We start from the raw sequence: 12,118 nt of genomic DNA, 5'->3' as shown, positions 1-12,118 counted from the left end.
TTAGATCATCCTGATTCAGCCACTCATCAACAGTGTGTTTCGATAGATGAAGAAGCCTCTTTAAACTTTCAAGATCTTAGGGAGTTAACTCTTTTGGAAATTAAAATTCTGGTGACTTGTTGATGGATAAAGATTGAAGAGTCACTTCCATTTTATGGGATAAATTAGAAACAACAGAAAGAAGTTCTTTTAAATCAGCTTTTTGAGGGCTAAGAGCTTGGTCCGGTGCATATTGTTTGCATTATTAGTGTGTGTCGACACCAAGATTAGCTTCATCACCAAGGTTTGATGTCTCATTAGCCTGAGGATCAGCATGCGAGGCAGGATTAATATCTTCTTTTGGTTTCCTCTTTGGACTGTTTTCAATGAAAGGAGAAGAAGGGGCTATAACATCGACATCGATTCTTTTAGGAGAAGCTTCATTTTTGATGGTCTGAGCTTTCAAAAAATTTCCTTGTTCCTGTTGGTTTTTAGAATCTGCCTCTTTGACAGGCTGATTGATTTCGTTTTCATCATGCAAATAATGCGACAAGACATGCCCGTTTGATGAGGAGGATGGTGAAGGTTCTTTGTTCTTCTTGTCAGGAGATTTTTTTTGTGGGCGTTATGTTTGAAACTAAGGGTGGCTCTTTAGTGGAATTTTTTACCTGTAATAGTTAAGTTATAAGTGTTGAAAGTTGTGTTAATATTTGGTAACATAATTTAGTGAAATAAAATAGTTAAAGGTTATCGAAATACCTCAATTTCTTGAGTTGGTGAGCTCGAAGAGTTCATAGAATCTGTGGCAGTTTTGTTAGAACTCAAAGTGTTCGAAGAGATAGAGAAATTGCTTGAATTGTAGGAGTGTCCTCTATAGACAAGTCAGCAGTGTAGAAAGTGAGCTCAGAGAGGTGTTTCTTTGTGTGTCCTCATAGAGCTGAGAGAGAGATGAACGAGAGAAGAAGAATGAATTTAGTAAAGATGATTTTGATGAATGAAAACCCTAAAAAAGAATATACAAGCTACAGTACCTATTTATACAATGTACAATTACAGCTGTGATCCTATAATTACAAATCTACCCTCTAACAATATCAAATTTGTTACAATCAGAATTAATAGCAAAATTAGTTATGTGATATCCTCCCGCAAGCTGGGAATGAAAAGGGATGAAAAATGATCAATGATTATTGGTCATGTGATATCCTCCCGCAATCCAAGAATGCCATGAATATCTGTCAGTCCCAGCTTGAGATAGAATTTAGAGAAAGGTCCAAGGGGCAAGGGTTTAGTGAGAACATCTGCAAGTTGTTCTTCACTCTTAATGGGCAACAATCTGGTTAGTCCCATTTGAGCTTTCTCCCGTGTAATATGGTAATCAACCTCGATGTGCTTAGTCCTTTCATGAAAGATAGGATTAGCAGCTAAGTGAAGGGCAGATTGATTATCACAGTAGAGGTTTATAGATTTTGTAAGAGGCAATTTCAATTCAGTAAATAAATTAAATAACCATTGGGCCTCACAAGTTGCAGAAGCAAGAGCTCTATATTCAGGTTCAGTGGACGATTTCGCCACTGTTGCTTGTTTCTTACTCTTCCATGAGACGAGTGCTAATCCATAGAAAAAACAATATCCAGAGACTAATTTTTTGGAATCACTGCAAGACGCCCAATCAGAGTCGGTGAATCCAACCACACTGTTGCCCGAATGAGAAGGAAATAGGAGACCAGTTACTGGACAGCCCTTGAGATACTTCAAAATTCTAATGGCAGCACTCATATGATTCTTCCTGGGCTGGTCAAGGTACTGACTTAATTTTTCCACAGCAAAGCAAATATCCGGTCTTGTGTTGGTTAGGTATAAAAGCCTTCCAATTAATTTTCTGTATTCAACAGAATCAGCTAAATCATCACCATTGTCTTTGCACAATTTGGTAGTATAGTCAATAGGAGTTGAGCTCGGTTTACAATCAAGCAATCCGTGATCCTTCAACATGTCTAACACGTATTTCTTTTTGTAAATAGTAATCCCTTTGGAAGATCTAGCTACCTCCATACCAAGGAAATACTTTAAACCCCCCCTCCCAAATCCTTGATTTTGAACTTGCCGTCAAGAATGTGCTTGATCCTGTTGATTTCTGTCAAATTGTCCCCTGTTAAGACTAGATCATCTACATACACCAAGATGATGGCAATACCGTCATTGTTATGCTTTGTAAATAGAGAGTGATCAAGTCTTGATTGAGTGAAACCTGCCTCATGAAGAACTAAACTCAGTTTGGTGTGTCATTGCCGACTAGCTTGTTTTAAGCCATACAACGATTTCTTCAATTTGCAAACCAAGCCATTACCATTTACCTCAAGACCAGGGGGCAACATCATGTACATTTTCTCATCCAAATCTCCATGCAAGAAGGCTGTGTTTACATTAAGTTGTTTGAGAAACCAGTCTTTTGCAGCAGCAAGTGACAGAACTACTCTTAATGTAATCATCTTAACAACTGGACTAAATGTGACAAGATAATCTACTCCGGCAACTTGGGTGAATCCTTTTGCAACAAGCCTGGTCTTGTGCCTTTCAATTGTGCCATCAGAATGGAATTTGTTTTGAAACACCCATTTGCAACCAATTGGAAATTTTCCTGCTGGCAAAGAAGTGAGTTCCCAAGTTTGGTTCTGCTCAAGAGCATCTAGCTCAGCTTTAATAGCACTTCTCTAACACTGTTGAGTTACAGCATCCCTATAGTGTTTTGGCTCAGGTGTGTTTGTGATGGCTAGAGAGAGGTGTTTGAAACTGTCACTTAAATTGAAAAGAGGCACATGTAATGGATATCTGGGATGAGTAGCTGGAGCAGCAACTGAGTTTATGCAATGATAATCTGCTAAATATGCAGGTGCATGCCTAGTTCGAGTGGATCTTCTAAGGACTGGGCTAGAAGTATCTACTGTGACATTAGCATTATCTTGAATGTTTGAGGAAGATGCAGATGAAGATGTATGATAATTATCATTATTTTGACTGTTTGAGGAAGATGCAGATGGAGATGCATGATTGACACCATGAGATCAAATGCTAAAGTCAGAATCATTTATTTCAAGTACTAATTGTGGAGCATTCTCAGGTGGATCTATGCTATCAGTCCCAAATGTGTATAATTATCAACAGGAGGTGCAGATATATGAGTGATATGTTGATAATTTGGTGATAAATGATGGCTGTAATTAAACAAATCTTCAGATCTATGAGGATTGTTTATGTAATTGAAAGAAATATTTTTCTCGATGGTAATTCTAATAAAAGATAGCCCTTAGTTCCTGCTTGATAACCCAGAAAACAGCATTTTGAAGCCCTAGCATCTAGCTTAGTTCTTTTTGAAGTTAGAGTACTTGCATAGGCAAGACAGCCAAAGGTTTTCAAATGTGAAATATCAGATAATTTTGAATAAAGAACTTCATATGGAGAAGCATTTTTGAGAATAACACTAGGAAAACGGTTGATGAGGTGTACTGTATGCTTAATAGCATAGCTCCAAAAACACTTTGGAATGTTTGAATGAAATATAATGCTGCGGCTAATTTGTAATATGTGTTGATATTTTCGTTCTACAATTCCATTTTGTTGAGGTGTCTCAACACAAGAGGTTTGATGTTCAATTCCATTAGAATTGTAAAAAGAAAGCATCTTAAATTCTGGTCCATTATCTGATCTGATAGCCTTAACAGATTTTTCAAATTGGGTTTTAACCAGTTGAACGAAAGATTTAATTAAGTTTGATGTTTTAGCCTTATGTTTCATCAGAAAAATCCATGTGAATCTACTTTTATCATCAACAACCGTTAAAAAATATTTATGACCATTAGTAGATGCAGTTCCCAAAGGCCCCCAAATATCCATATGAAGCAAATCAAAACAATTGGCTGCCTTACTAGAGCTTAAAGGAAATGGAAGCTTCTTTTGTTTACCAAAATGACAAGCATCACAAGGAATTTTATTGAAATTCAAATCACAATCTGTAAGATTGTATTTCTGTTTCATTACAGCAAGCATATCCTCTGGTATATGACCTAATCTAGTATGCCAAATGTGTGTAAAATATGTGGCATTCAAGCTAATAATAGAATTCATTGAAAATGCAGATGAAAATGCATGTTGTGTTGAAATATCCAATGCATAAAGTCCCTCTGCTGCTCTAGCTACTCCAATCCTCGTCTTTGATGAATCCTGTATCTCACACATTGTGTCAGTTATTTCCAATTTGCATTTTAAATTTGATGTAAGTGATGAAACAGAAATAAGTTTATAGTTAAAGCTAGGTATGTATGATGTGTTGGTAAGATAGAGTGAATCAAAAAATCTAACTGTTCCTATGATGTTGCTTGTGGTGTAGGAGCCATTTGGAAGCCTAACTATAATTGTAGGAATATGATGGTAAGTGTCAAAATCTTGAAGATAATATGATACATGGTCAGTGGCCCCTGTATCAATGATCCAAGATTTTGACTTTTCTGTTTCATCACCACTTCTCTCAGCCAAAACATGTGACTTAAAATGCAATAGTTGAATCACTCGGTTAGTGTTACCTCTCATTGCTGGAGTTTGGCAAACTATTTGGTTGGTGCTGTGGATGGACTGTAATTCATTGCGCTGAAGAAGGGCTAGTAAAGCGATCTTCTAATCTTGAGTGAATTCCAAGCATTGCTCGTCACTTCTTCGCTGCTTCTGATCTGCACTGTCTTCATCAGCATGTTCATCAGTGGTTGCATAATTGAATGTTGCAGCACCACCACTATTATATCTCTCCTTCAGATGTGGTGGCAGACCATGTTTCCTATAACAAACATCTATTGTGTGTCCAAGCTTTCCACAATATGTGCAAATAATTTTTCCTCTACCCGATCCTTTGCCTCCATATGTTCTGCTCTTTCCTCTGCCTTGTCGATTAGCAGCAACAATATCACTCTTAGTAGAATCTGATCCTTTGTTGGAGTTGGTTCCTTGTGGAGATTTGGGTTGTGCAATATTGAGAAGTATTTGAGATTCTTCTCCATGAAATCCAAGTTGCCTTTCTTGCTGTGTGAGCAAGGCAAAAGTAGAATCAAGATTGGGTAGTGGCTCCATCATCATAACCTGTGAACGTATAGTTGAGAATTGATCATTTAACCCCCGTAGAAATTTCACTAGACATCCCTCAGATCTATATGCTCGAATAACTCCAAGACCACAGGAGCATTTTGGAGTGCATTCATAAGCAGGTATTGGCTGAAAACTCTCTAATTCCTCCCATAATGATCTTAATTTCGTGAAATAAGCGGTAATAGAAAATTCTCCTTGCTTGGCAGCATACAATTCTTCCTTCAATTCAGCTATTTTGAACCTATCACCATGATAGTATCTTTTTCGCAATTCACTCCAGATCTCATAAGCTAGATTATTCCACATTACACTTCGTGAAATATCTGGACTCAAAGACAAGTTAATCCAACCTACAGCATAAGTGTTGCAACGTTTCCATTGCCTAAACGAAGGATCAGATTCAAGTGGTTTCTTAATCGTTCCATCCACAAAGTCAAATTTGTTTTTAGATTACAGAGCTAAAGTCAATGCTCTGCTCCAGTCACCATAATTTGAGCCATTCATAACTATAGGAGTTATAGGAATACCAGGGTTTTCAGACAGATGAATAGGACTGGTCTGATCAATGCTTGGGTTTGAGGTTCCATTGTTGCGTCCAAGTTGAGCAGAGAGTTGGTTGAGAAGAGCAGCTACAGATTCGGCACTAAAAGTGCCTGGGTTTGCTGCAGATTCAGCACTAAGAGCACCTGGGTTCATTCCCGATTCTGGGTTGTTAGTATCCATGTTTCAGGATTTGCAGATTTGAGAGTCAATCTACGAGCAACCAAAAAAAATTGAAAAATCACGTCCTAGATCTTCGATCACTCTCGTCACATACCACCTCGATCCATTCCACGCTCACCGCACCATGTAGAAAGTGAGCTCAGAGAGGTGTTTCTTTGTGTGTCCTCATAGAGCTGAGAGAAAGATGAACGAGAGAAGAAGAAGGAATTTGGTAAAGGTGATTTTGATGAATGAAAACCCTAAAAAAGAATATACAAGCTACAGTACCTATTTATACAATGTACAATTACAGCTGTGATTCTATAATTATAAATCTACCCTCTAACAATATCAAATTTGTTACAATCAGAATTAATAGCAGAATTAGTTATGTGATAAGCAGGCTTATCAGTAGGTTCTTGACATGGAGAGTCCTCCTATATATAAAATATATGTTTAAAAAGGAATGTATGAAAACTCATACTAAAGAAGATAAAATAAAAGTGTTTTGAGTTATCTTGCTGGTTTGCTTGACTTTTGGTGAAGCTTTTTGTGTCTTCTTCTTTTTCTGATGTTCTGATGGTTCAGCTTTTCTCTTTGAGGTTTTGGAGGTTGGTACTTCAACGGTACCTGGAAAAAATTAAATCCCTAAACTTTACGGATCCCGATAATCGTTGTCGTTGTCATCTTCCCCTGCAGAGGCGGTGGACTAGGTGCTGATGCCGATACCCCACTAGCAATGTGCATCCGTTCGTTGTACACCGCCATCTGGTCTCCCAAGCGCTCTAGCCGCTTCAACTTCTCTGTCAGCTCCGACCTAATGGCAACAGTGTCTCCCATGCATGCAAGAAGTTCGGTGTACCTCTCTTCAGATTGCTGAACTTGTTGGTGAAGCTTTTGTGTAAGTTTCTGCACCTTCTCGCTCAAATCAACAACTTCCTCGGAATTGGTAGGGCTGGTGGCAGAGGTAAAGGCAGATGAAGCCGCTAATGTGGAGGTGCGAAGGCCATTGACAAAGAATGACCCCAAAACATATACGTGATTCTTGTAGGGCTCAGATGTGGTCTCACGCCAAACCCTATCAAGATCAATGACTGAGACATTGGAGTCGGGGTTGTCCCACTAGTTTGAGATTCCTGGGTCGCAGCCTCCAATCTATACGTGTAGTCTTCCTTTGTAACACACGTTGTAATTAGGATGACAGTTAATTGACTTTAAACCGATTACATTATAAATTTATAATTAATTGAAACTCACGGAATGAGGCGAGACCGCTCATCAACAAATCTCTCCTTACTGTCCTTCAATGTATGGGCCCAAAGTGATCTACGAAAAACAGTTATAAAAAACAGACATGAGAAACAACCGCCATTTTCAATGCACAAAGAGCCAAGAATAATTAAGGAAATGGATAATAAAAAAATCAAATCTTTAGCGCCATGCATGGAGAAATGCGGTTCCAGAAAGACTTTATACACCACGTATGAAAAAAAAAAAACTTAAGAGGCAGTGTCCAAAAAAGGCATGCACTTTGAAGAAGAAGTAGAAGATCAAACCTTTAAAAAATCACTTCGAATGCAATTTTCAAACTCACAGTCAGTTTCGTAAAGCAAACACAAACGCATGCATATGTGAGTTTGTTTCAGAATTACAATTTCAAAATTAAAGTATTCGTTGCCTTATATACTCTCCTGTTCACTCTTCACGTAACTGTTACAATTTCAACCGCCAAGCAGTCAATACCGTTGATTTAAAACCATTATTTGCACATCATGATCTAATTTTATTACTCGGGTCTAGGTACATTTGAAATTTTTCTAAATTTACATCTAATCAAATGTTTTTTAGATAAAAAACAATTATTTGCAAGAGTGAATATACTATAACTAAATACTTATGTCTACATCGTGATATACTTGATTTAATATCTTGTGTAGAGATTAAACTCATTGTAATTTGATCAACTTAGAAGTAGAAAAATTGTTGCGGTGGGTAACCGGAGATTAGTGGGCCGGATGGCGTTGGTTGGCCCAAACGTGTAAGGGAGGTGACTGTCGAGGGAGCCTGAAACTCGGTGTTCCTCCGTCCGACTTGTGCGTGAGAAAGAATGGGGGGTGGTACCTGCAAAGACACTCCGATGCTTAAGTTAGCAAGAGTGGGAGCAGGTTAGAGAGTATTGGAACTTAGAGATACCTGAATGGTGTCAGTGTATTTATAGTGATGAACCAATAACCACCGCTGAAGTAGTGCCACCTTTTTAGGTGGATAACCGTTCCCATATCTTAGGGAGGTTAAGATATGGCTCTATGAAGTGGTTAGAGAGTTTCTAGGGGCAGTTACTCATTCGAATGAGTGTTATCTGCCAGCTAACCCTCGTGTCCGACTTCTTTGGAGCAGGTCGTGTTCAGTACCGACTTCTGGGACGAAGGCTGGTACTGGAGGGGGGCCAACCCTTTGGGTTGGGCTTCTTTGCTTAGATCTTGGGCCCTATTTATTGGGCCAGGGTATGAACAGTGCCCCTACTCGAGCCCAATTTCTTTTTAAGAGTTGGGTTCGAGTATTCAACTCGGGGTTTTGGCCGATTTGCAGGAGGACCGACGTGATGGTTTAGGAACCGACGTGATCTTTCTTGACCTTTCGGTTCTGACAGTTACGTCTAATCAAGCGTCATGTCCGTTAGGGGTGTGCGTAGAGATTTAATGGCCTTGGTAACGGTGCATCTTCATTAATGACTGCCCCCATTTTACCATTATGCCCCTAACGTTCTTATAAATACTTTCCCACTCTTTCGTTGTTTCGTTTCTGCGATCTTTCAAATTTCCCTTGCATTCGTTCGTGCTGTATTCTTGCGTTTCGAAGGCTTTTACTTCCTCCAGTCTTGGTTTCAGACTTAAAGGTTAGCTTTTTTTTCCCTTTCTGTGACATGCTTTCTATTTGCGTGCCTTTATCTTGTAGGTAGGTTGGTTTGTAGGCTTTAGTTCCGTACCCCTTCCCTTAGAGACCGTGTGTTGATTTTCTTTTTCTTTTGTAGGTTTCTTGTTACCCTTTTTAAGAAAAAGAAAATGGCTTCCGTAGATGCTCTCTCCCAGTGGGTTGATGTTACGGTCCTAGGGGAGGAGCCCTCGGTTGATACTGAATTTATTACCCACCTTCGTACTCACTATAGAATTTGCACTTCTGAAGAAGATGAGCCGAAGTACGAGTTGGTAGTCCCGGGTCAGCCATACAAGGTCGGAGACTTTTTACCGTTTTTGACGAGTCCTTTCACGACTTCAAGAACTACTTTTTCAAAGTGCAAGCTGTAGAGGGTCACCACCCCTTTTTCCTGGATGATGATTCTTCTCCCCGGTTTCCTTTATATTGGCTAGAGGCCTCTCCCTGCGAGAAATATGGTCTGGACGACCTGGATGAGGTGGAAGCAGCCATTGTGGGGTTCCTCCGAGAAGTGTGGGGGAGGGCCCCATACTTGGATACTAAAAAATTTCTCCAGGGGTCGCCGACCTTTGTCCAGTCACAATTAGGTAGCTTTTTACGTTTCTCGCTTATTTCCGACTTGCGATTTCTTTTACCGACTTGTCTGATTTTTAGCTACCAATTTGTTTTTGCAGAGATGGCAAAGAAAAACGCTCAAGAGTCTTACCAGAGGGTTCAGGAGGCCAAGGCAAAGTCTCGAGCCAGATCTGGTGGTGTTAGGGTGGCTGTCTCTCCTTCTCCTCCTCCTCGGAATGTTGGGACTTCCTCCCAACCTATTGTGATTTCTTCCTCTGCCTCCTCTCTGCCACCCCCTTCCGCCCGACCTACTCCCGAACCAGAGCTAAAGAAGCGCAAGACCTTAGAGTCTGGCGTTTCTGGTGAGGCAGACGCTCTTGCGTTTGTCCGGAAGAACATTTATCCTCATGCTCGCATGAGTATGGATGATGTTTCTGTTCGGCACTACCTCACCACTGTGGTTGAGGAGAGTCTCAAGACGGCGGGGGTTTGTGGCAAACTCTTGGATATATTTGAGAAGACTCCCATCAGTTCCTTAGGGACGACCTCGAGGGTCGAGGAGCTGGAGGGTAGGCTTCGCATATATCAGGAGCATGAGAAGGAGTTGGAGGGGGAAGTTACCAAGCTGAAGGAGGAGAGAGACAGCCTCCGGAAGAAGGGGAAGAAGTTGCAAGTCCAATGTAACATGGAGATGGATTTGAGGAAAGCAGCGCAAGCCAGCTACAACAGTTTATTTGCTGATCTTGTGTCTGTAAAGAATGACTTGCTGAATGCTCGGAAGGCCTATACCGAGTTGGAGGACTCTATTGCGGATGGTGCTGACGAGGCTTGGAGGATTTTCAAGGAACAGGTCGGAGTTATTGCTCCTGACTTGGACCTTTCTCCTTTGGACCCTGATAAGATTGTTATTGATGGTGCCATCGTGGATCCTCCTGTCCCCGTGGTGGAGTCTGAGTCTGATTTAAAGACTCGGGGGCAGAGGATCATAGAGTCCCCTCCTCGCTCTAAGGACGCTCCGAGTTCCTCTACCATTCCTCCGACTTCTTCTTCGACTCCTGCTCCTGGCGTTCCCCCTGACTCTGCTGGTGGTGATCCTCTTAGAAAGTGATTTTTGCTATTGGGGCCCGGCCTGTGGGCCCCTCTTTTTTGAACTCTTTATTTATTTTTGGTAGTGTTTGAACAATTTTTTGGCCTTTTAAGGCCGTAAACAAAACACTTTATAATACCCTTTTTGGTAAGGGTTTTGTAGGTTAAAAAATAAGTACCCTTTTTGGATAAGGGTTTTGAGTTACCTTATGTGCGCATGCTTTTTCTGTTCGTGGTTCTTTTGACTCTTCGATCTTTTCTAGAAAAACTTTTCTTTGAGGCTTGCCTGCTTTTCTGAATTTCAAGGCAGCCTTACTATTTTCCTTAGTTTTTCCTTATCTCTTTTTGTTATTCTTTAGTACTCAATTTTGTTTTATTGAGTTTTTCGTGGCTTAGGCTACTTTTGCGATTCATTTTAACTTTACTCGGCTTCGTTTTCCGACTCATGAGTCAGATTGTTTCCGAGTTTATCATGATCGACTTCTATAGCCTCTTTACGCCGATTTGTACCTCGTCGTTTTATCCTGACGACCATCTTGGTCGGTTCATGGGATTTTCACGTTTTGTCGAGCTTAAATCGGCGCGTTTCGTGGAAAGAGAATAAAAAGGGAAATTAAGGTGAACTGGGTTCCGTTATCTGTGGTAATGGAATAAGGTATCCCATACCTTGTGATTATATTTTTGTAGAGGAACCTCCGACTTCTTTGTGCAGTGATGGTGGCCAGTGGTTCTGCTTCTATCCACTTTGTGAAATAATCTATTCCCACTATTAGGTATTTAACTTGTCCTGGCGCCTGGGGAAAGGGACCTAACAAATCCATTCCCCATTTTGCAAAGGGCCATGGAGAAGTGATACTAATGAGCTCTTCTGGGGGAGCCACGTGGAAATTTGCATGCATCTGACATGGCTGGCACTTTTTTACAAATTCTGTGGCATCTTTCCGTAAGGTTGGCCAGTAGAATCCTGCTCGGATCACTTTCCTGGCCAATGACCTGGCTCCGAGATGATTCCCGCAGATTCCACTATGTACCTCCTCCAACACCTCGGTGGCTCTTGAGGTCGGTACACACTTTAGCAATGGTGTTGATATCCCCCTTCTATAGAGAACATTTTTCACCAGGGTATAGTGTTGTGCTTCCCTTCGGATTTTTTGGGCTTCTTTTTCCTCCTTAGGGAGGATGTCGAATTTTAGGTATTCGACTAAGGGGTTCATCCATCCGAGGTTTAATCCGACCACTTCAAAGACTTCTAGTGTGTCTTCCATTTTTACCACTGAAGGTTCCTGGAGAGTCTCTTGAATCAGGCTTCTGTTATTTCCTCCTGGCTTGGTACTTGCTAGCTTGGATAGGGCGTCTGCTCTGCTGTTTAGATCCCGAGTTATGTGTTTCACCTCGGTTTCTGCAAAGCGCCCCAGGAGCTCCGAGGCTTTTTCCAAGTACCTTTTCATATTTGGGTCTTTTGCCTGATATTCCCCACTTATTTGGGAGGTCACCACTTGGGAGTCGCTGTATACCATCACCTTCATAGCACCGACTTCTTCTGCCAGCTTCAATCCTGCGATCAAGGCTTCGTATTCTGCCTGATTATTTGAAGCTAGGAATTCAAACTTGAGGGAAACTTCTATCTGGGTTCCCCTTTCGTCTACCAATATTATGCCTGCGCCGCTCCCTGCTTTGTTGGAGGATCCATCCACATAGAGTTCCCAGGTAGTTGGTTTGTCCTCTTGAT

General features: G+C 40.8%; 2 protein-coding genes across 2 annotated transcripts; both read right to left on the bottom strand.

Moving 5' to 3' along the window:
• LOC107647480 (uncharacterized mitochondrial protein AtMg00810-like) lies at positions 1,174–1,974 on the bottom strand. Its single transcript, XM_016351551.1, has one exon. The coding sequence runs from the start codon at positions 1,972–1,974 to the stop codon at positions 1,174–1,176; it is 801 nt and encodes a 266-aa protein (XP_016207037.1).
• Positions 4,651–5,835, bottom strand: LOC107647479. The gene is made up of 2 exons (XM_016351550.1): positions 5,640–5,835; positions 4,651–5,462 (listed from the first exon to the last, which is right to left on the bottom strand). The coding sequence occupies exons 1-2, from the start codon at positions 5,833–5,835 to the stop codon at positions 4,651–4,653; spliced, it is 1,008 nt and encodes a 335-aa protein (XP_016207036.1).

Source organism: Arachis ipaensis, chromosome B06 (genome assembly GCF_000816755.2).
Source record: "Arachis ipaensis cultivar K30076 chromosome B06, Araip1.1, whole genome shotgun sequence".
Taxonomy (NCBI): Eukaryota; Viridiplantae; Streptophyta; class Magnoliopsida; order Fabales; family Fabaceae; genus Arachis; species Arachis ipaensis.
This window is presented reverse-complemented; position numbering and strand designations above follow the sequence as displayed.